The sequence below is a fragment of the Colletotrichum spaethianum genome (assembly GCF_022836535.1).
Source record: "Colletotrichum spaethianum MAFF 239500 DNA, contig34, whole genome shotgun sequence".
NCBI lineage: Eukaryota > Fungi > Ascomycota > Sordariomycetes > Glomerellales > Glomerellaceae > Colletotrichum > Colletotrichum spaethianum.
The window spans coordinates 221,569-245,013 of record NW_026054804.1 but is presented as its reverse complement, the minus strand read 5'-3'; the positions used below and the strand labels follow the sequence as shown (position 1 = coordinate 245,013).

Sequence of the window (23,445 nt, the reverse complement as noted above, 5' to 3'; positions counted from 1 at the left end):
ACAACCAAACCGTCAAAAGGACCTATATACTTGCTGCCTAAACTGACACTGGACAACCTTTGCCTCCGCGCTTGCACAAGATGGCTTCCTCAATAACTACATTAAGTGAGGTTTTGGATGATAAGTAATTGAACTGTGAAGAGCTTTGTATTTAAGGCAATACGCTCGTTCTACATACTTTACCCTGACATAGTTCTGAGCACACATATTCTTTGTTTGCACTAAAGCTTTCTCTTCTAGGATCATGGTGGGAATTCGGAGGTACTAAAGTAGTTCGGCAAGCTTTGGGGGAAGGGGAAGAGATAAGGAGAATCTATTGAACATTCTCCGATGTAGCAAACTTTTGCCCGAGAAGCTGGCCATATATGGAAGACTCACTCAAGTTTTGTTCTCATTGAAGTAAGCATGTAGTCGATTGAGTCCATCGCCTGATTCAAAACAAGTGGCATAGTAGATAGCTCCGTCACACTATCAGTCCAACGCAAGCCAGGTCGCGAATATATGTTTCTCGACTGCTATATCTGTATCGAGTCACTGGTGATACGTTCTCCCCGCTCTGGACCCCGAGAACAAGGAAGCAGCGGAAAGTGGCCAGCATCAAATGTGGATACCTGCCGTGGCTGACGTGGGGTAGCATCCGGGGTTATGAACCTTCTCCCCGGACGCGTACCCCAGTTTTATCTCCCCGGATTATACGCAAAACCCATGAGATATACTTCGTTTCTAAACTTATTATAGTTCTGTCAGATATGGTCTTTACAGGGGGAGGTGAGAATAGATAGGACGGGTTCGAGCCGGTGTTAAGCTTTGATTTGCCTGAACATCCGAGAATATTCATTTTAGTTATCAAGCTACACAAATTATGTCAATAAATATCGTATATTCAGACCAAACCGCTATGTCCACATCGAATGATCTCACGATGGAGTTTTCCGTGATGGTAAGTCTTTCCAAACTATCGGATATGATGTCCGCCTCGAAAACTTCGGAGTCGCCCGTCATGAGTTCTAACAGATCGTTTTCGTCAACACAATAGTCTTGGCCGGTTTGGTGGAGGATCTGGATCCTTCTTAACGTCAGCTTCTATAACCTTCTTGGGAATGCCTTTGCGGCGGGAGTGCCTCCTCTGTTTTCACGCATCATGCAAGAACTGGATTGCACTTCAGATGAAGCATCTCAGTTGTCAACCTATGTTCTTTTGACTTTGGGTCTTTCGGTAGGTTCTTCCAGTTTTGTGAGACATTGACAAGCCTGTAGATTCTTGTTGTCTCTCAAGTAACGAATCGTAAACCAGTGGCTAACACAGATTTACAGAATATCTTTGCCCTTCCCGCCTCCTCTCTCATCGGCAAACGATACACGATTCTGCTATCTCTCATATTCTTCTTTGCCTTCTGTCTGTGGTCAGCAGAAGCATCATCGTTCAATGACTTGAGGGTGTCAAGAATTCTTGGTGGGCTCGCTGGCGGGCTCGTCGAGGCATTGGGACCAAGTTTTGTTGCCGAAAGCTTCCCGGAACATCAACTGGCCAGAGCAATGGTTGTATATGTTGGACTTCTGGCCGGTGGCTCGGCAATTGGTCCCATCATTGCAGGAGTTGTTGCCGAGGGGGTCGATAACTGGAGATGGTATTTCCGCATCTTGTCTATACTGATATTTGTCACTTTTCTCGGTTCAGTCATCATGCTCCCGGAAACACGCATTGAGCCGCCCAAAGACGCACATATCGATCCCTGCCCAACTACCGAAGACAGCCCTAAAGGCGTGCCCTCAAGTCCGACTTATGACGAAGTCGAGAACGGTAACCGACAACCAAGAGCTACATGCGGCACTTCAATGGGAAAGCAGTGGAGACTCCGATCGTTTTCAATGGCATATGTTGACATGGATTGGAAACTCGCTGCCTCCAACATAGGACGGCCAGTACAACTTCTTGTGGCCCCGCAGGTGCTTGTTACGACCCTGGTCTTCGGGATTACGATAGGCTGGACTGTCGTTGTATCCATATTACTGTCAGTTGTTTACAGCCCACCGCCATTGCTATGGGGCGCTCGTGATATTGGGCTTCTCAGCGTCGGGGCGTTAGTCGGCCTCTTGGTTGGGCTACCAGTTGGTGGAGCATTGGCCGATTACCTTTTCAACCGAGCTACCCAACTCAATGGCGGGATATCAGATCCCGCTACGAGACTTCCGGCTGTGATCATTGGAGGCCTCATCAGTCCCGCCGGGTGTTTGGTGATTGGATATGGGCTCCAGTCACCAAACAAGTGGGCACAAGTCAGCGTCGGCTACGGAATGCTGACCACCGGATTGACTTGCTCGGCCAATATCTTGCTCACATATGCTGTCGACACAATGCCGTCGCGTGCAAGCCATATCGGAGTTCTGGTTAATCTGATCAAGAACTCTGTTGCGTTTGGCGTTTCCTACGCGGCCACTACCTGGATGGCGCAAGTGGGCCCTGCCGCCCAATTTGGTACTATGGCGGGGATTCTTTGGGCTGCTTACTTGCTGGTTATTCCCATTTACTTTTTTAGTGACAAGATCATTCGGAAGACGTCCGTTCTAGTTTAAGCTAGAAGTTCTGCATCTCCTTCAAGAGGGAAACGGCCGATTCAGATAGAAAATTGCATGATTGCCGTCTACTACTGACTGAAGTGCGACAACAAAGGAGTGGTTTGCTACTAAAAAGAATTCCAGCGTCTTGTTTCTTTGTTATCCGGATATGAGACCTGAGTTCCGACAATACTGCGATCAAACGGTTCCATATTTACAATCTGCTGGATTATTTTATCCTATAACAAGAATAAAATCATGAAAAACAAAAGTCTATGATTTTGTCAGTGGCAACACCACTTTAACACCACGCATGTATGGAGTAACGTATGTGTAAAACAGGGGTCAAAGCATTTATAACGAGTATCATTCTTGCAGCTAAACTGACACAAGGCTCTCTACGTCCATGTCCGCCGAGCGATAGAAACCCAAACTCTTGAGCATTGGTGTGTCGTCAAAACGGTACAAGTACGCAGCAGCATCAAGCCCTTCGTCAGCTGAGTGCTGGTAAGGATACCATGAAGGGATGCAAAATGTGTCTCCTTTCTTCCAAACGAAGACTTTATCTCCGATTTGAGTCTGACCAGAGCCCTCGACCACATGATACACGGATGATGCTGTCTCCTGGACTTGAGGCGATTTTGTACCAGGGTCCAAGCGAGCTGCGCAGCCCCCTAGAACCTTACTGACTACAAAGGTGCACTAGAGTCAGCCAATGTGAGGATGTGACAATATATAATGTGATACAGACCTTCAGATCCATCGGCGTGCAAATATCTCCTCGTAGTATAATGGCCTTGTTTGGAGTCCAACGCTGCCTTCATTCTGCCCCAAGGGAAGACAATTGGTGACTGGGACGTATCGATATTCTCTGCGGGATACCGCGGAGACGAGAAGTGCTCGACAAAATGAACAGGAAAATGGGTAAAGTTGGGTAAATCTAAGGCATCGAGCCAGATCATCGGGCCGGTTCCATCCTTTCCATGATCATGCCAGTTCCAAGTAGGGGTTAAGATAACATCTCCTCGATTCATCTGAATGCGCTTGCCATGAACCGCAGTGAAGCCGCCATTGCCTTCAATGATGAAGCGCATAGCAAAGGCGGTATGCCGATGGGCTTTGGCCGTCTCATTGGGCATAACCAGCTGCAGCCCGGCGTACAAAGTATCTGTGGTGAAAGGTGCATCTGATATTTCTGGTTAGAGGATCACCTCAGAATTCAGCTTTGGTAGTCATAACGCACCCCTGGATGGATTGACAAGCATTAACACCCTGCGCTCGGCCTGTTGCTCGGTAACAAGTTGACCCGCTTGCAAAAGGGTTGGCTGAATCTCCGAGTACCTCCAGAGATGTGGCGTGCATCGCGGGTTGGGCAGAGGTGGATTAAGTCTGCTCATCTGTAGCCAAAGAGGCTTCGTGTGGCTGGCCTCGGCGGCCCGCAACATCTGCGAGGTCTCATCTTCGATGGTTTTGGTGTGGTTGGGAGTTTCGGTAACGGTTGTGGAAGACATGGCTGCGGTTGGGATTTGCGGATGAAAACGCTTCGATATTTCAAGGCTGAATTAATAGAGAGTCTAGCTGTACTATTTTGTGGACAGAGACGATTCAACGTAGTAAAGGTCGGTTTATGGCTTGATGAAGACGCGCACAGTTCTTACCGCTTACCGAGTTCCGATCCCGTTACAGATTGGACGCAAACTTACCAATCTCGTCGACAGGTTGGCGAGGTTACAAAGGGCTCATACGTTTCGGGGAGTTAAGCCATTTACCGAAACGGCATAGGCAGTGGCTCTGGCCAGCGCAGTGATCACCACGCTAATTAATTGAGCACAGCCTCTGCATGCTAGCTGTACCGCCTTCAAAGTTTTGCCCAATCTCCTAATTCCCCGCTTCCTCCTTTTCACTTTACGCCGGGGACTTGATCGTCTTTCTCTCTAAATCCCCGCCACTACCAGTCTCTGTCTTGTCCGCACAACCTGTAGACAGGCAAAAAAGTTTCTGATGGAGAACAGCACCCCCGGGTCAACAGGCGCGACAACTCGGAAGCGGAAGCGCATCCCGATCGCATGCAGTTCATGTCGAGTTCGGAAGTCAAGGGTGAGTGCCAGGTTGCCAGACCCCTGTTTGTTCTCTGTATGGGTCGGATATGGAAGTTCTCGCCTCGGGAGAAGCAGTCAGCCGGCTTTTCAAAGCTGGATGATGTCAGGAGACTGATACGACTGGCATGAATAGTGCGATGGTGCTAGGCCACAATGCTCCACTTGCGTTGAGCAAGGGATAGACTGTGTCTACGCTGCCAACTCAGGTGCAAGCAATGCGCTGGTACCGAAACAGTATGTTGGTTCTTGATGTCTTATCGTCCATTCAGGGTGTGTCTGACTATGCGGCTAGATACCTCGAGCAAGTGGAGCACCGCTTGGCAGATGTCGAAGAAGAAATAAGTCGCCTTGGGCGACTTTTGCCTAGCTCGTTCTCCAATGAGAAGCAACACGTCGTCTTCCCGCGCAGCAATTCTTGTCGCGCCGACGATCACTCTGAAAGCACCCAACCAGAGGGATCCTCGAACGCCGAGGATGGAAGCATCACAGGAATAACTCCAGACGCAACCGATGGTGTGGGCACCATTGAGTTTACCACTGATGAGACATGGGCATATTTTGGTACGACGACAATACAGTTGACACCTGAGTCGACCTGCATACTTTCTTTCACCCGTGGAATACTTGCTGATCGTGTCACTGCTTAGGACCCTCTTCCAACATTGCTTTTACAAGAATTATCCGCCGCACATTGGATGGTTTACTCCATAGCGCTCAACGAGCTGAAGGAGGTGTGACTTCTTCTACGCCAGGGCAAAATGCCAAACAGCATATTCTTGCCGTCTCTAGGTCACAGTCACCGGTTAGTGATTCGTTCGATCCGAGGAAACTAGAAAAGCCTTCCGAGGCAAGCCGCCTACCACACGAAGATGAGGTTAGCCGTCTCGTGCGCCAATTCTTCGGCGATACAGGACTCCTCTTTCCTTACGTACATGAAGAGAGCTTCTGGAAGACGTTGGCGCACTTTCGCTCCATCGGAATGCGCAACGCAAGACGTTCTTGGCTTGCATTATTGAACATGATTCTCGCGATCGCCACTAGCACCACCAACGTGTCCGACCTTGGTTTGGGCGCTAGACAGGCTATCTCGGAGGTTCACTACCGACGGGCTAAGTCCCTCTCGATGACTGAGATGATGACTGGAGCAAATGTCGAAGCAGGTATTATTGCTGTTCACACATCTTCCGTGATGTAAAAGAAGGCTGCAACACCATGCGGCATAGGCTAAAGCTGGTAACAAGCCATATACTAATTCTTACACAGTACAGGCTATGCTCTTGATGTCACAATACCTGCAAGGTAGTCAGAGATCTGTTCAGACATGGGCTATCCATGGGCTTGCCGTAAAGGCTGCGCTAGAGTTGGGATTCCACTCAGAGTTAGCCCTTCAAAGATTCGAACCACTCGAACGTGAGACCAGAATACGCACGTGGTATGGATGCATTTTATTAGACAGGTCTGTTGACTTGCACTCAGCTGTTCCTACGCGCTCACTTCTCTGACACGATTGCAGAACGCTGAGTATGACCTTCGGCCGCCCCCCTATCATTCCGCAACATTATATCCGTACGCCTCTGCCTAGGCATTTCATCTCGTATCCTCGGGTATCTGGCGTCTCAAGATGGTCCCACGAGGAGGACAGCACGCTGTTCTGGAACGCTTCGATGTATGCCATCAGTCAAGCAACTTCGTTTCCGACATTCGCTAATGGTCAACTGGTTAGAACCCTTTATGGAGTCACTGCCTCTGTTATTGACGAGCTATATGAGAGCAATATTGGGTCTACTACAGCAACTCCTCTTGCTAATACAGTATCGACTGTGATTCACATCGGACAAAAGTTGGCCGATTGGCAAGCTTCCCTGCCTTTGTCGATGCAGTTGATTGAGCCAAGCGAGTTGGTCAAACCTGATGCGAAGCTAATTCTGCTGAAGCTTCGAGTGATCTTGACACTGAGGCATCACAACCTTCAGATCCTATTACAGCGGCCTATTCTGGACCGCTGTTTACAGGCCTTGGATAATAGTGCTCAGTCTCCACAGGAAGCAGCCACCCTACAGCAGGCCTGGCACCTGAGCAAAGCGATGTGCCTTCGAGCCGCGGAAGCAACTATTCGGTTGGTGGAGGCCTGCAAGCTGGCAAGCGATGCACAACCATCATTTTCTTTCCTTGGGGCTTGGTGGTTTAGTCTATATTTCAGTGAGTGCATTCCTTCTTGCAAAACAGCAACTGCTGACTTCCTCCACAGCTTTCAATGCCTCCCTAACGATTGTCGCCATAAAGCTCATCGAGGATAGCTATGTTTCTAGCCCCTTTGATCAAGCTTATGTAGGAACGGCAGCAAGGCTTGATGAAATTCTAAAAAGTGCTGTTAGCTGCATCGCGCGTTTAGACATCAAAAACCCAATGGTGGAAAAGTGCGCAAAGTTCACCGCGACCTTGATCTTTATGGTCCAAAGCTTGCATATGAGTAAGTCTAAGAGGTTGTACTAGAGCCTGGACGCATACTGATTGTTGGTTCGTAGTTCCAGGACGTGATGACGCCAACTGTGGAGGAGGGATGCTGTCGTCCAGCTCAGCCAATGTCACTGACGAGAATGGGGCGAATCAAAATACGAATATGACGAGCAACGGCGGGATGGACGAGTCGTTTTCCAACTTGATGAATTATCTTCCACCAAATTTCAACGATTTCTCGGGGGTTAGCGCGCCGTATGCTATGTCTGAGTTGATGGATGATTTCTCTACTGGTGATCTATTCTGGTAGACGTAAACAATTCGATGTATACTACACGCGGCTACTGGATGGGTTCCTCAGAGTCGTGCTTCATCACAACACAGCTAAGGGAAGCGGGATTGTGGGAGGCCCCTGGTGGTGTTCTCCCCAAATGTAGGGAATATGTCATCAAAGTCGTCCGTTCCGCCGCCAGCACCAGAGCGCATGAACTCAGCGAAAACCTCGTCTGCGCGTGCAAAGTTAGCTCCCCCGCCCACCCTTTCCCCGTGTTCGTTGTCATGGTGGCTGAGACGCCGCTCTTCAAGTTTGCTTTGCGATTTTGTAATTCTTTCTTTGTCTTCTCGAGATTGCCTCGCCTTGAGTGCTATAAAATGGGGCTCAGGTTCTCGTCGGGACAGCTTCTCGTAAGGGGGAGCTGGATAGGCAGGCGGCTCTCCAAAGAAAACATTTGACTGTCTGCGGAACTCTTCATCTCCCCGCTCGTTGTAGAAATCGTCGACAAGGGGTACCCTTGGCTTCTCATAGGCCGATGAAGGGCGGTGACCGGGAGAACTCGATCGGCTGTAATCTTCATCCTCAGCATACAAGTCGTTGGTCACCTGGTACGTATGTGGAATTGTTGGTATTGAGATCCGATGTGATTCGTGAGATGATTGTGCAAAATTGCCGACGGAAGCGCGTGATTCGGGGTGCTGGAAGTCATCAGAGAAGTATCTCTGTACCGTTCCTTCACCAAATGGTCTGTAGATCGCAGTTGCTGAACCATCTTTCTCAGTCCGAGAGAAATGCGGTCGCTGCAATCGAGTTTTCTGGCCCCACTCTCCGAGGAGGCAGTCCTGTCGAGAGCAGTCGCCAGCTGTATCGTCTCTCGAGATTGTATGGTGCATAAAGACGGCGGAAAGCCCCTCAAGAATTTCTTTCCTTCTTCCTGGGTCGTGATTTGCGCGGAAAGCACTCAGCAATTCAGTCTCTCGTGTTGAAGCCATGAGCCAGCCGCCAGACCCTGCTACCTGCTAAAAGCAAGGGGGATAGAGAGCCGGCTGTTTATGTTCGGGACCGGTTCAGCCTTGATTGTGTTGAGAAATAGATGCCCAAGAAGGAAGCAAGTAAATGTGAGGCGATCAGTCAACGTTACTCTCTATTGAGGCTTATCAAAAAAGTTTGAGGTAACGGAGGAAGATACCGCGACCTAAGAGGAGGGGCAGTGCTGACAAGGCTGGTCGGGGAATTGCCGGGGAGTATTTGAAATTCAACCACGTGTATCCAATGGAATTTACGCTGCGGCGTAGGAACGATACATGTCATGAGATACGTAATTGTGGTTTTGGATCAATCTAATTGGTCCAGGTACCGGTAAGAAAACTTCCGATCATCATTATCTTGCCTCCAGGTCATACTGGATCTCATCAGCAGAATGGCCCTGGTGGAGCTTTATCAAATAACTCTCAAACTTCTTGGCCTCATTTATGACACTCTTTAAGTGATCATAGTCCAAAGCTTTGCACTTGAATGAGGAGAGTTGTCGGGCCGTTGAGATTGCATTTCGAATCTCTCGACCGTTAAGGTTCTCCTCAGCAAGGTTTGGGAGCTCACGCCGGATGCTTTCCAAATTGACCCCATAATCGTAGGGTGACTTGTCCGTATCTTTGGTCTTCAGTTCAAGACGGTTTATGAAGTTGTTCCATATTTTTAGTCGCCTCTCCTTATCCAGGTTGTCGTAACGCAAGTTCAGTTGAATCCTGGACTTGAAAGCTTCGTCGAAAGTCCCAACCCGATTGGTCGTTAGAATCAAAATTCCTGTGACTGGATTAACATACACCCTTTCTTGCTTTCAGAACAAGAGAGAATTTACCATCATAGTATTCCAGCACCCTCAAAAATACTGTGAAACCCAGCGTTCATTAGTTTATTTTCTGGTTAAGCGGATAAGTACTTTAGCAATCATACCTGAAACGAGTGCATTTCGTTTAAGATTGGCGAGTGATCTTTGCTCCAAGAAAACGTCCGCTTCATCCAGAAGAACCACTAAATTGACAAGGTCTTAGCTTCCGGTGTTGATTGTGCAATACAGCATAACTCACCACAACCCCATGTCTTTCCAAGGAGCGTTACGACTTCCAAATACTGTAGATCTTAGCGTAAGTCGCAACACATGGTGAAAGCAAGTCTCACCTTTTCTACTTCTTCAGGTTTCGTTCCAACGTCGCCACAGGTAACTTTGTAGAGTGGTTTTTCGGCTATCTCAGCTACACTTGAAGGACAGAGTCAGCAACAAGCCTAGAGTCGTGACTAGTATGAAATTCCACACCTTTCCGCCGTAAGCGTTTTACCGGTGCCAGGTCCCCTGACAAGCATCGAAGATTAGTATCTCTGATTTGATTAGGACAAGCAAAGCGTGTTGGGTATATTTACCCGTGCAGAAGTATGAACAGTCCGTTACCCTTTCCCTGGATCAAGTCTGTGTTTTCCTCGGCTTTTAATCGGTTCGTAACCACAGCTTTAACCAGATCCTTGGTTTCGGGGTTGATGACTAAGTCTTCGAATGCTTCAACATTCCAAACCACCTCTTGCATGAAAGCCACCTCCAGTGTTCCTAATGTCTTTAGTACTTAAAAATTCCGGCAAAACCGAACCTGATGAGGATACTCACTCCATGTCTTTGTATTCATATCGAATCCTTTCAGAGTCGAGGGAAGACACATCAGAAAACTGTCTCTTGCGGGGGGCGTTTCACTCATCATATCCACCAGCAAATGATCGCTTTGTTTTGATCGTTCCCTGATGGGCCTCTGTTCTAGTTGAGGCTGGGAAGGTGGGTGCATCTTCCTATAGGTCTCTAAATCGACCATGAACCTTGACGTATTCTGGAATCAATCAGTAACGTAGCGGTATAGCCATGGCAACAAATACCGCAGATCGTACAATGTCATGGGTATCCTTGACGTAGGAGACATATTTCTGATGGCGACATGCCCAAAACATCTCTCCACGCCTTCGGAGTCCTTCGACGATGCTTTTCTCAGCAAAGCGGGCCGGGTATATCGGAAGGTTTACGATGTCGAACTCCGTGGTCCGTAATTCAACAGGCACGTATTCCAGTGCCTGCCTGGTTGTTTTGTTATGGAAAGAACCGTCAAACTCCCAGAATTCAACTTGAATCGATGCCCTGAAAGACCTAGCATCATCAGTGGTGTCGTTGTCCACTAGCAGCCACCCTATGGCCGTCAAGCCATTCAGTTGGCAGATGTTTTCTCCCTTAACCTGTGATATGAGAGTGTCGTTTGGCACCTATACTCAGTTGGCATCAGAGTCCCCGAGAATGGTGTCAGACAACGTTTGCAAGACTTACGAATAGATATCTTAACAAGTCCACGGTGATCTTCCCCTTTTCAGTGAATTCGTCAACAGTATCCCATTCTGGTTGTAAGCGATCTTCCATATATGCTTGAACAATATCGATATGCTGCTGGAGGGCAAGATCCATTGTCTCCTTCGCCGCGGCAATCTTGTTGCGACGATGGAACCACCAGAGGTACGGATAAGCAATACTGCCAATATTCTCACTGTCAAAGGGTGGATGAGGTAACCCTTCCAGTGCAGTTTCTGACAATACCGTCAACGCGGTTTGCGATTCGAGTGAAACGAGGTCGATGTACTCTCTGCTGAAAAAGTGCTGAAGATCTACAGCAGTTGATTGCTCGGCTTCGTTTGTAAATTGCCATTTTGTTTTGCGATAACAGCATTCGTAATCTCGGAACACAAGAAAACTGATATTCTTGTTGCGCTCAAGATAAAGCTCCAGGTTGGTAATTGGTCGGCTACCTCTGAGATGAGCATGATAAGGGCCACTCTCGACTGGCCAAGGTTCGTCTAGGTATATCCTGCTTCTCTCATCGTCTCGACAGTTTATGGTGTACATGATCTGGGATCGTGGGGGGCCCGGGTCGGCCGTGTACTGGTACTTGAGTCTTTCTGCATCCCTCAGCTTCTCCTCCGTTTCTTCGAGAGCGTCGAAAATCTCGTGGTCGGAGGTTTGGTTCGACAGATGAAGAAAGCGACAGAGCTCGCTGCGCCAGTCGACCGTGACGATGGGGCGGTATCTGGCCGGTGCAGGCGATGGGGACCGGGATCGAGAAGATACTGCTAGGTCCCGGTGTTAGCTCTTGATTTATTAGAGACGTCTTGCGGACGGACCTTCATCATTGTGATTCTCGACATCGCCCTGTTCGGTGGCTGGAGGGCTTTGCGATGGCAATCGTTTATGTGGGAGCTTCTTGTTGAGAGGCGGAGGCCGAAGCTTGCGCCCACCGTAGTGCTCGTCCGGGTCCGAGTCCGAGCGTTCCCGGGCTATCGCGGCGGGACGTCGGGGCAGCTGGTGCGTTTTGCGGCTCGCCATCGTCGATAACGCGACCCAAGAAACCGGACCGATTGATTCGGAGGACTTGGGCGATATGCAGAATCTAAAATCAATTGATCGCAATGCCTGTCGACTATTTTTGAGGAGCCTGATTTATGCACACCCCAGGGGTGCTTGAAATTTGGACCTGGGTGTGATGGCGCTCAATCAGGCAGCTCTTCTATAATGCCACCACGTTTTCAGCCCTAGTTCTCCTCTTCCTGTCTTCTTCAAGACTTCCTCGTAATCGAGCTGCGAGACAATTTTCGTTCAGCACATCGAAGGGAAAACCAGACCTCTTCTTGCCCGCGCATGTCTTCCACCTCGACACTCCCCAACTTTCCAGGGCTTTCATCAACCGCGATCGGCATCGCCGCGTTGAGTTTTCATCATGCACTGTCTTGAGCAAGAAATTAGCCGTCAGATAGCACTATGTAAGAGTTTTCGAGATAAGCCAAACCCGACAAAAGACTTGCAGGGAATGGATGGGCTTGTGATTCTTGAGCAGCAACCAGCGGGTTTCCAAGGTGCTCTCGAGGTTCTTCGCGACCAAATTCATAGTAAGCATTGGAATTAGGCAAAATTCGGTCCCGGAAAGGTGGCGAGTTCTTTCGATATTAACGATTAAGCCCGCGACGATACGATTATACCCATCACTTCTCTCCTATGGAAGGTCCCTGCTTTCTCCGAGCCAACGCCATATTTGATTGATCCGGAAGATCAGATTCGTCGTGCAAATGCCATTCAATCCAACCGGGCAGCGCGAGACCCCGCAAAGAGTAGTGTGGACGATGTCTGGACTCAAAAGCCTCTCGATGATTGGATCTCCTCCAGGGATTCCCGGACTTTACTCGTTCAGGGGCAGTACCAGACCACACAGAGGCTGTACCGATTTGGTCTAGAAATCACGATGTTTCTGTATACTGATACTCCAACACTTTTCGTGCTCCAGTCATTCATGAAGCCGGCGGAAAACAAAGGATATGCGAACCTGCAGCCAGAGCAAGTTCTACGGCAGCTTGCAATTCAGGCCTTACAAAAGATCACAAAGCCAAAGCCGATCTCATTTCTCGCCAGCGTAATTGAGCGGTTTCAAGCAGCGGTCTCACTCAGCGACTGGCTCGACGTCTTGCGGTTCATCTTATTTCAACTCGCCCAGGCACATATCGTTCTAGATCTTGGAACTCTCAACCATGACCCTGACGCAGCCAATCGTTTGTCAACGGAATTATATGGTCTTGTGCGCGATTTCCAGTCTCACTCAAACACATCTGTCTTGAAAATCATGCTCTTATCGTCTCGGCGAATCAACATACCGGAAATCACTCAGGACTCAATGATGTCGGTTGGCCAGTTCAAGAAATTGCCTCGTCCCACAGTCTTGGCATCGTTGAAGCAAAACCTTGCCTCAGAAATCAGAAGCAGAGTGTCAACCCCACTAGTGACTGAGGTCTTGGACAAGTCAAATAGCCAGAACCTACCAACAAGAGAGGACTTTAGGCATAGGTGAGGCATGATCCCTGTAGTGTTGGAAGCTGAGATAAGACTGACGACGCCCACGTGGATTAACAGTTCTGAATCTGATGTTCAAACATTCGATCCTGGCCACCAACTTCGATCAAATGACATACAGCTCCGAAACCGCCCACAAGACCAAGTCCTCAGTTCTGACAGCAATCCCAATTCATTCAACAAACTGGTCGAAAACCAAAGCTTTGGGGACGACTTAGGACGACTTAGGCTTGTGAGCTCCACTTCTACCGAGCTTTCGGCAACATCCCAAAAACCAGACTCCTCGAGATCCGAGACTGCCTCTCCAGCAGGTGGTTATAGTCGCTATAGCGTTACAGTCGCTATTGTATGTGCCCTGACATTGGAGGCAGATGCCGTGCGTGCTCTCTTTGACGACCACTGGGATGATGATATCGTAGCGACCCTTGTTGGCCCTGGAGACATAAATTCCTACTCAATGGGTAAGATCGGTCGCCATAACGTTGTTCTCATTCATATGGCAGGTATGGGTAAGAGCTATGCAGCCACGGCGGCAGCGTGCTGCAAGGCTAGCTTCCCTGATATTGCACTTGCCTTGTTAGTCGGCATCTGCGGCGGGGTCCCAGCGGCTACAGAAAAGGGCATCCCGGGTATTGTGCTAGGGGATGTTATTATTAGCGAAGGTGTTGTGCCTTTTGACTTCGGACGACAATATGCCGACGTTTTCTTGAGAAAAACTGGGATGATGGATATTCTGGGAAGACCGCCTCCTGTGATTCGATCTAAACTTGCCAAACTGCGGACTCGTCACGACCGAAATTTGCTAAATGAGAAAACGTATCAATACCTTAAAATCCTGGCAGACGAGTTTGGAGATGAGATACGTTATCCAGGTGTCACTGAAGACCAACTCTTCGAGGCAACTTACCAGCACAAACACCGTCGTTCTTTCGGCTGCTCGGTATGTAACGATGAGAAAAACAAGAACTCTGTCTGTGAAGACGCCAGGACCTTGTCTTGTGAGGAGCTCGAATGCGACAAAACCAGACTAGTTTCTCGTGTCCGACTCAAGCCTGTCGCTTCCAGCGAGCAGCTCGTGGTCCGACCTATTGTTCACTTCGGCCTGGTCGCTTCTGGAGATCAAGTCATGAAATCAGGGGAGCACCGAGACAGAATCGCAGAGAAAGAAGGGGTCATAGCCTTCGAAATGGAGGCCGCAGGGGCATGGGAACAATTCTCATGTGTGATCATCAAGGGGGTCTGTGACTACGCTGATAGTCACAAGCATAAGAAGTGGCAGGACTATGCTGCCGCTACAGCGGCAGCTTGCATGAAGGCCTTCTTGGACAAATGGAATTTCCGTGCTTGAGAGAGAAGGAAAGAAAGCGACTCTTGTACAGCGTAACTATCATTACGTCCGACTATCCTCCCAAACAAATTGAGTTGTTATTACTTGTTTTCATGTTCCAGCCTAAGCGTATTGCCTTGAGAGATGCGAGAAACCTCAGTAATCTGGGTGCCGCTTAACGACCTAAAGTTTATTTTATTCAGTAGCGTGCTCAGAAGGATTTAGGCTTCATTTCTAAGGGGAAACACTTATGTACAACCTCCACAAGCGAAGATCTCATGACATTTAAAGCTGAGGATGTCGTAATTAAACTGGTTTGCTAGGACATGAAAATGTTTATTTGTCGGTTCCAAGGAACTATATGCTGATTGCGACTTATGTTTATATCTTCAGCTTCTAATAATGCTCTCATTGCTTTGAATCAGGCTATGAAGGGGCTTGTCTCACACCTACATTTTTCCAACATCGTGTCCTCTGCGTCATAGCCGTAAGCCCAAGATTGTGTCAGTGGATCAGACCACTGGTTCGGACTGGTGGCAAACTTGCGACCCTCCACTTCAGGTCGCATTGCGGCATCTCTGGCTCGCTGTTCAGGCCCATCTTTGAAGTGTAACAGCAGAGCATTAACCATGCTCGCCTCCTGCATCATGGAGGTGCGTTGTTTTCGTTCCTTTTGGAAAATCTCCAGCGCAAGGCCCAGTTGCTCCCGACTCGAGATGTTGTTAAGAGCCACCGCCAGAGCAGCGCCATCCTCGACTGCCATGGCTGCACCCTGGGACATGTAGGGCAACATAGCATGTGCTGCATCCCCGAGAATCACAAGACGGCCAGACTCTGCCACCCAGTTTTCCAGAGGGACGCCTGCCATTAAAGGCCACTTGACCGTATTGTCGATCAACTCAATGATTTTGGTGAGTCTAACACAAGCGACTCAGTACTAATTCAGTCATAGGAAAAGTCAAGGGGGCTACTCACTGTGAGTCCCATCCCTGGAACTCGGCTCTCATCTCAATAAGTATCTCCGCTTGGGTTTTCTGCTGCCAAATTGAAGGATCCCTGTGATCTCTATGAGAGAGTACCATGTTGAAAGATTGACCAGCAGCAATCGTGTAAGTCATGACATGGCGGTCTTCACCAATCCTGAATCATGTATCAGGGAACTGTGCTAACTTGGATAACCCGATAAATAAGAACCTACCACATATGAACACCTGGTTTTTCGAGAATCCAGGCAATCTCAGGTATCTTTCTCATCTTGCTAACGTCTAAAGTGGCTCGATAAACAGCAAACCCTGTGTAATTAGGATTGGCTACCTGACCTGAAGGAAGCAAGCTCCTCGCTGAAGACTTGACCCCTTTTTTGGGCGATTAATAAAGATCATACGCCGATCATGGGAACTTCTTTGACTTACCATCAGCGGCAACAATTAGGTCTGCTGTATAACTCTGACCGCTGGCCAGAGTAGCGCAAGGGATTTCAGGGTCGTACTTGGATACTTTACTATCGAGATGGACGGTGACCCCCAAGTCTATCGCGCGCTGGTAGAGAGCCGAGTGAAGGTGAGCACGGTGAGCAACATAATAAGGAGCGCCGCAGAGATCAACAAAGGACTCTGAGAGGTCGGTGAAGCCGATCCGCTCGCCATTCTCCCAGCGACGGATGGAGATGCCATCTGGCCGAACAGCCTGCTCTGACATGATGTCCATGACACCCCATCTTTGAAGCAGCTTGCTCGAATTCGGAGGGATCTGGATACCAGCTCCGACCTAACAACACTGGTCAGTTATCTTGAAAAGAAAGATAAAACAAATGCATCTGAAAGAAACCGCTCAATTCCAAGGGCATCTACCTCGGATAGTTGGATTGCTTGTTCCAGAACGGTGACTTTGTGGCCGCTCTTTGCTAACGTGACGGCCGTTGCGAGTCCGCCAAGGCCAGCCCCAACAATCAATATGTTAAGGGCAATATTTGCTTTCAGAGACGTTCTCGACGTTGTTCCATTTTCGCTTGCATTTACAGCGTGAAGAAACTTAAGACTATTGGACGGATAGGATGTCGAGGATAATTTTTGGTGGCTGGAGCGTCCGTTCTGCTTCTCATTGTGTTGCGCACTGGCTTGCCCCATCGGCTCTAGAGTCCCGGCCTCTGGGTTGTGAGACGTGATCAACAGGCCCTGCGAGGCAGGCTCGCACGTCTGTGTAACAGCAGGCATGTTGCAGACGCTTGAACTGGAAAGAAAGTGGAATGTGGGAAGAAAGACCAGTAAAGCTGGAATGACTACCTTCTTACCTTTTCCGGGCTTATGCAAATACGCAAACGGTTTGATTCCGAACGATGCGATCCGCGTTTGTCGTATTCGTTGCCGCCCACCGGCTGAGCTTGTTCGAGCCCCCTGCGCATCGAGCAGTCTTAACTCCCCGGTCTCCGACCTCCGTCGCTCTTCCCCACTCTGTAGCGCCGTAAGTTTCCCAATTCGGAACTGTCGGAGACGGACCACAACGGTTAACCTTAGTGTCACTAAAGCAAAGTGCCGTTGGAGACATAAGTTCGGGGAGTTACATTTTATCTCCGCGGCTGTTCCAACACACGCGGCTGTCATGACGGCAAGTGGTTTCTTGACAAAGCAGAGGCGGGGCGGCATCAGCTCAGCAAGGTCATTGTAACAAAACCAAGAAAGTTGGCGTTGTCGCCTCTTTGCTTGCTATCAAAAATTCAATCGGACAAGTTCCTCATTATCGTGTCTCATTTCATAGCAATGGCTGTGGCCTGGAATAGACTAATTCGGTTTGTTGCTACTGACGGAAGGGTGCTTAGGGGAGAGCCCATCCTTCCGAATGATAAATTCGACTTAGGAGATACAACGGAAGAAACGAAGTTGAAAGCAAAGGTCATTGCCGGGTCGGACATCTACGACGTATCTGGGAAAACGAAGGTTACTGATGAAGTTGTGGTGGTGAAAAAGCTCCTTGGCCCGTTGACGCCAGAGGACGTACCGATCCTACGATGCATTGGCTTGAACTATGCTACTCATAGTAAGCTACGACTACCGGATTGCAATGACTCGCTAACACCTTTCGCAGTCAAAGAGGCTGGCCGGAAGCCGCCACCTTTTCCATCCCTATTTTTCAAACCAAACACAACTGTTTTTGATCACGGCGCCGACGTAGTCATTCCGAAGATCTGTCAGGATGATCAGGCTGATTACGAGGGCGAGCTGTGTATCGTCATTGGAAAAAATGCCAAAGATGTCTCGGTGGCAGAAGCACTGGATTATGTCGCTGCTTACACCTGCGGCAACGACATCTCATCAAGAAAGCTGCAGCGCGACCCTACGTTAGCGGGCAACGTACCCCAATGGGGCTTCTCCAAGGGGTTTGACACGTTTGCACCGCTGGGACCCTGTTTGGTACGACCTGATCTTGTCGGAGATCTCAAATCACTTGTACTGCAGACGAAAGTCAATGGTGAAGTGAGGCAGAAAGAGGGAATTCATGATCTAGCCTTCGACTGTGCTTATATCATCTCTTATCTCTCCTCTGGGACAACGCTAAAAAAGGGTACGGTCATTATGACAGGAACTCCAGGCGGTAAGATATATCAACGGCGTACGTTCGCTTGAAAAACCACCACTAACCTGGGGACTTTCGCAGGAGTCGGTGCCGGTTTCAACCCACCGCGGTGGCTTTCACCTGGGACCCAGATGGAAGTCAGCATCACCAACATTGGTACACTTAAAAATGGTGTTAGGTTTGCATAGGGTGAAGGCTGGGACATAGTTGCGAACAATAAGTAAACCCGATTGGCTGAAATGCGCCTCTTGGGTAATAGTAAACAGCTTGTGGCATATAAAATGTCCAATTCAATCCTCATGCAACTAGCGACCCTTCTCTCAGCGAATGTTCTTAGATCAAAAAGGCGTATTCTAGTTAAACTATTACGATGCGACATGATGTTTCAAGAATCAGATACAAGGGCTGGCTCCTTGGTGCTCTACTAAATCTACGAACACGTGAGATTGGACTGATGCTTAGCCTTTAACATAAGCACTGGTGCGTTTCGACGACTTGAAACGTGAGAGTCGAATTAGTTTGCGGCATAAAGCGACTCCCACATGCTAACAAAACATGTTTACCAAACCTCCCACTTAGTGTGCTTGCCAATTGCGCATAGTCGATTGAAAAGCGCGTCCCTGTAAGGAAGAGCCGTCACAACAAAGTGCTTGTTCTCCTGATCAACGATCCTCAGGCTATCGTAAATCGGTCCATCCGTTGCCCATCCGGAAGCAAGCTTAGCTTTCATTCCATAACCAGAATGCTTCCTGAGTTGAGTGATGCCGTCAATGTTGACAGCCCACACTGTATCAAGGTTCTCCTCGGTGATGGAATTCTTGTTGAACGCCACGAAACCGGCAGCCGCGTTGACGTAAACAAATCCCTTTTCCCCTTCGAAGCGGGCGCTGAATTCTACGGGTCCAATGGTCTGCACATCGTCGTTCGATGACGGCAGTGCTCCGACGCGCGTCTTTGCATTCTCAGACCCAGCCTTGGCCCTGATTTTGTCAACCGTGCTGGTAGCTTTGGCAACCTCCTTAGCGCCACCCTTCAAGAGACCAAAGATCTTCTCCCGTTTACTCCCATGCCCAAGAGCTTGCTGGACTTCTGTGTCTTCGCCACCAGCATGGTCTGCCATCTCATCGTCGCGCTCAGCAACATTTTCGAGTTGATCTTGCGATGCACCCAACGGATTATCACCCATAGATGCACCAACAACATCCTCATCAATATCAATGGCTTTGTTTGGCGGAGCATGCTTGACTTGTGCTGGTGGTGGAAATGGGGCTCTATTGGCTTCGCCAACCCGAAGAAGCGTCAGCGCCAGCTGATTGTTAGTCGGCACTCCTTTGAACAATGTGCTGTACCAAGGTCAGTTATCTCCGCCATTAGTTTATGGATAGGTTTAAGAGTTACTTGTTGAGGTGAATAGACTCAGTCCATCGATTGGTATTCATGTAATGATAGCACCAAGTCAGTAAGGGATCGCCAAAGATACCGACACCCAGAGCAAACGTCGTGCCGCTGATGACAATGTCCTGAGAGAGTACAATTGACGCCGCGGCTATAGGGACAATGTAGGCAGCAAGTCGTCTCTGGTGGTTCTGCTGGTCAAAAGGAGGAGTAGGCACCAGAATGCTGACAAAATCAGTATCGACCAAAACGGTGAAAAAGATGAACCAACTTTGATAGACGTTCCCAGAAGTCGGAAATCAAGATGATCATGTGTAGTAGTGGCGTCATTTGCTCCCACACTTTCTCCTCCATAGGTGCCTTAGTTTTGTCTTGCGACGGTCTATCCACCCCCTCGGCCTTGTCCTTGACAACTGCCATAGTTGTTACATCAAGCTGGGGTTTGAACCCTTGTTTGCTCCCTCCCTCGACTTCATTTGGAGCGCCGTGAGGATCCTTGCCGGTCAGCAAATTCGTAGCGATAGCTGAGACACTGGTGATGAAGTTGCTAGCTTCATTCTCGACACTCTCGCCCTTCAGGTTCTGCGGAGCGCCAGTTGCGGCATCCGTTGAGCCGAGTGTTCCACCCATAGGCTTCGCAAGGCTGCCGTCACGGATGTCGACCATGGCCAGTGGTGCGGGCGGGAAGAGGGCGATACGAGCTCTGGGCGACAAAATCAAGGCGATAACTACAACCAAGAAGAGCAGAGTCAAGTAGTCTAAAAGCCAAGCCACGAAGTAAGCCTAGTATTGTCAGAATCATGTACGAAGAGTAGAGGGGCTTTCCATTGGCGCGGAGGCTTACAATGCAGAATGCACCTGTCCTTCTTGGCTCGCGCCACGAACGGAGCCGGGCCACTGTCTTTGCAAATGAGAACAACCCAAGCATCTGATTTATCTTATTAGTTCCCATCGTAACAAGGTTAGGCCAAAAATGCTTACAAGCCCCATGTAAAGTCTTTCCATCTCGCTGCGGAGTTTGTTGGGAGAGTTCTCTGAGTCCTCTGCAACGGTGAGATCTAGACCGCCATAGGGTATTTCTCTTGTCCTCTTGACCTCATATACAGACTGTTGATAATTAGCTCCAATGATTTTTTAAACGTCAAGGGTCAAATTGCCTTGTTGAGTCTTCGCACAAGAACCCAAATGTCCTCATTATGCATGCCACGAATCCAGGGCCTAGCATCGTGGTCAGGGTCCTTGTTCCATCCTAAATCGTAAACCGATCGATCCTCGCTGAGTTTGGCGCCGTTCGTATTAACATAGTCGGACGCCGCTAGCGTATGCGAACGCGTCTGGGATTGATCGTCAGCCATTCTGAAGGCGTGTAGAATAGGCAGTATGTTGGTTCGACTGAAAAGGCCAACCGCTTTGTGGGGCGCTGGCCATTTTATGAACCAGTCACTTTAATCTGAGCGAAAAACATCGTCATTCATTGAAGCGTGTGGATAACAGGTGTGTTAGATCGCAAGGGATGGGAATGGCTGAGGATGACGACCAAGTCACGTCACATACGACAACGCACACCTTAAGCGAATGTCAAGCCGGCAATCTTCCCTCAAGGGGTCATGAGCCTGTCACATAAACGACGCTCCAACCAGTTAAAAGAGGCTACAGACATTTTGTCTCCTAATTCGTTTTCGGCGCTAAGTCAATGGCCAGTTCCGTAAAAACGAACTGGAGGTTTTAACCGAAGGATCAAATACCCATTTGCTCACCCGAAACATAAGCCATTGACTTCACACGGATCTGCCATGGCCCTGAGTGACCATGAGCATGTTGCCGACGGTGTTCATATCCAACGCTTTTTCGGCCTCTTTAAGCGCCTGCGCAACTGCTGTGGAACCCCTTTCAACCACGTCTGCTCCGTATGCTGTTATGGTCTCATTCCGATTGATCGTGTTGCCGGCGGCTCTCAACTGCGTGAGCGCAGTGATGTACTTGTCGACGTCGATAATTGCATGCTGTAGTCCTTGTCCTCGGACTGTAAGATTTATCGTTAACAAATGACAACTGAATGGCATGAGATATGGAGGTTGCTCATGAAGGACTCACAAGGTAACATGGGATGAGCAGCATCTCCGGCAAGTGTGACTCTACCGTCGTATGTGTCCCAAGGGCTTGGTAGCCAGTATTTCATTTCGTCGAGGTAGCACGGGCTGTCCTTTGGAGTCCACTCTAAGGCTGAACGGAAAGGCTCGCATATCCCCGCCAAGTCTTTTGTAGCATACTTGATGGCTTCCTCGCCTTGGAGACTGACGGAATGGCCGCACCACAACTTGACCCAGAACGTTTCCCAGGTGGAATAGTCACTAGGATCATCCACAGACCAGACTATCGGCCGAGTTCAGACACGTATTATAATGCGAACAATGAGGAATTTTTACTTACCGCCGCAGCCGGCCATGTTCTTGGAGCCCACCATCAGTGCACAAACCGAGTGCGTGTCCACGATAGCTTTCACTTTATCTGCATCGCCATACTTGCAAACGCAATTGGCAATTGAGTAGCCAGACGGCACCGGTTTGGCAGCTTCGACACCCATGAGCAATTCGCGAACTTTGGAAGACGCACCGTCCGTCCCCAAGACATAGTCTGCGTTGAATCTTTCACCGTCTCTGAAAACGAGGTCGACAGAGTTGCTGCCCGCGGTCATTTGTTCGAGATGTTTTCCCCATTGAATGTCGATTCCGTCAGCCAGAATCTTTCTAAAGCGAAGTCTACTGATTCGCCTCGCGCCAGGAGTTGGGTTCCGGAATATGACCTCGCCAGTCAGGCCACTATAGCCAGGAACACTTTCATCCCATTCGTTGAACTCCAGGTGAGGATTGCAAAAGCTGTTGGGAAAGTTCTTCAGAACATGTTCCGGTAGCATCTCTTTCAGAGTCGTCATGCCCCAGTGAATGAGAATGCTCCAGTCACGTGGACGTGAATCGATGCTGGCATCGCGCTCAAAGATCGCAACCTCAAAGCCTTTCTATTTCTGGTCAGTGACAGAATGATTATGCGGAGTACGATATGTGGCGTTACCTGCCTGAGACCATGCGCAGCGATCAGACCGGTCAACCCCGCACCGATGATTGCGACCTTGGGCCCGCTACCCTGGGACTGGGTCGAGTTGCCGTTGGTGCTTTGAGTAGCCATAGGGTTATATATCAATAAGTGCGCCACTTAACAATCTAGCCTCTCTCTGTGGTAGATGGCTCACTTGAAGTCGACGTAAGGAGTGAAAATGGCTAGATGGTCCGACTTGACAACGGAGTTCCGTATGGAGGGCTCCACACGTAACATTGCAACTAAGAATGGTCGCTTCTTCAGATGAAGCTTCGGCTGCACTAACTATGTATGACGTAGTACGGTAGCATCAGACCTCCCTGTCAGCGTAGACCCTTACGAAGGATTTAGTTTACAGGATTTATCGGCACTGCTAACCGATAACGGGTCGATAACATCGGGTCTCATGCCATCATGGGCAGTCGAATGGTCGGGCTTGACCCTGAACGTGGGGTCAATGGTAAGTAGAAAAATATGGCCACCATTATCATGCGCGACCAAGAAGCTTGTCGGGTTGGGTGGGGGATGTAAACTTACAAAGTGAATGCGCCCTCTAAAGTTTCAAAGAATACTTTGCAGCAGGTCACGCTTCCGTCTGGCCCCAACAATATCAGAATTTTTGATTTGTTACAGTTTGTATGACTCGGTATAATCTAGACAAGAGGCGATATAGCATCACATCTAAACGAAGCAGACCTGATTTATTACCTCAATCCCGGTTGATCAAAGGACCATTTCCTGCATAGTTAGCATGAACAAT

At 49.0% G+C, this 23,445-nt stretch overlaps 7 protein-coding genes across 7 annotated transcripts; all 7 read right to left on the bottom strand.

The window, feature by feature from the left end:
* Positions 1–3,788: 3,788 nt before the first annotated feature.
* On the bottom strand, positions 3,789–4,067 carry ColSpa_10267 (gentisate 1,2-dioxygenase; the record flags this gene model as incomplete). The annotated part of the gene is made up of 1 exon (XM_049276479.1): positions 3,789–4,067. One exon carries the CDS (start codon positions 4,065–4,067, stop codon positions 3,789–3,791), a length of 279 nt encoding a protein of 92 aa, XP_049132436.1.
* A 6,199-nt stretch (positions 4,068–10,266) lies between these two features.
* ColSpa_10266 (uncharacterized protein) lies at positions 10,267–11,788 on the bottom strand (the record flags this gene model as incomplete). The annotated part of the gene is made up of 3 exons (XM_049276478.1): positions 10,267–10,653; positions 10,742–11,532; positions 11,587–11,788. The coding sequence occupies 3 exons, from the start codon at positions 11,786–11,788 to the stop codon at positions 10,267–10,269; spliced, it is 1,380 nt and encodes a 459-aa protein (XP_049132435.1).
* A 3,260-nt stretch (positions 11,789–15,048) lies between these two features.
* On the bottom strand, positions 15,049–15,709 carry ColSpa_10265 (FAD-dependent monooxygenase OpS4; the record flags this gene model as incomplete). Its single annotated transcript, XM_049276477.1, has 2 exons — positions 15,049–15,544; positions 15,603–15,709. The coding sequence occupies 2 exons, from the start codon at positions 15,707–15,709 to the stop codon at positions 15,049–15,051; spliced, it is 603 nt and encodes a 200-aa protein (XP_049132434.1).
* A 296-nt stretch (positions 15,710–16,005) lies between these two features.
* ColSpa_10264 (uncharacterized protein) lies at positions 16,006–16,325 on the bottom strand (the record flags this gene model as incomplete). The annotated part of the gene is given in 2 exon segments (XM_049276476.1): positions 16,006–16,025; positions 16,040–16,325. 2 exon segments carry the CDS (start codon positions 16,323–16,325, stop codon positions 16,006–16,008), a joined length of 306 nt encoding a protein of 101 aa, XP_049132433.1.
* A 2,431-nt stretch (positions 16,326–18,756) lies between these two features.
* ColSpa_10263 (uncharacterized protein) lies at positions 18,757–20,258 on the bottom strand (the record flags this gene model as incomplete). Its single annotated transcript, XM_049276475.1, has 3 exons — positions 18,757–19,448; positions 19,678–19,862; positions 19,933–20,258. The coding sequence occupies 3 exons, from the start codon at positions 20,256–20,258 to the stop codon at positions 18,757–18,759; spliced, it is 1,203 nt and encodes a 400-aa protein (XP_049132432.1).
* A 482-nt stretch (positions 20,259–20,740) lies between these two features.
* On the bottom strand, positions 20,741–20,947 carry ColSpa_10262 (uncharacterized protein; the record flags this gene model as incomplete). Its single annotated transcript, XM_049276474.1, has 1 exon — positions 20,741–20,947. The coding sequence occupies one exon, from the start codon at positions 20,945–20,947 to the stop codon at positions 20,741–20,743; it is 207 nt and encodes a 68-aa protein (XP_049132431.1).
* A 423-nt stretch (positions 20,948–21,370) lies between these two features.
* Positions 21,371–22,775, bottom strand: ColSpa_10261 (FAD-dependent monooxygenase cctM; the record flags this gene model as incomplete). The annotated part of the gene is made up of 4 exons (XM_049276473.1): positions 21,371–21,615; positions 21,687–21,965; positions 22,023–22,608; positions 22,662–22,775. The coding sequence occupies 4 exons, from the start codon at positions 22,773–22,775 to the stop codon at positions 21,371–21,373; spliced, it is 1,224 nt and encodes a 407-aa protein (XP_049132430.1).
* Positions 22,776–23,445: the final 670 nt, after the last annotated feature.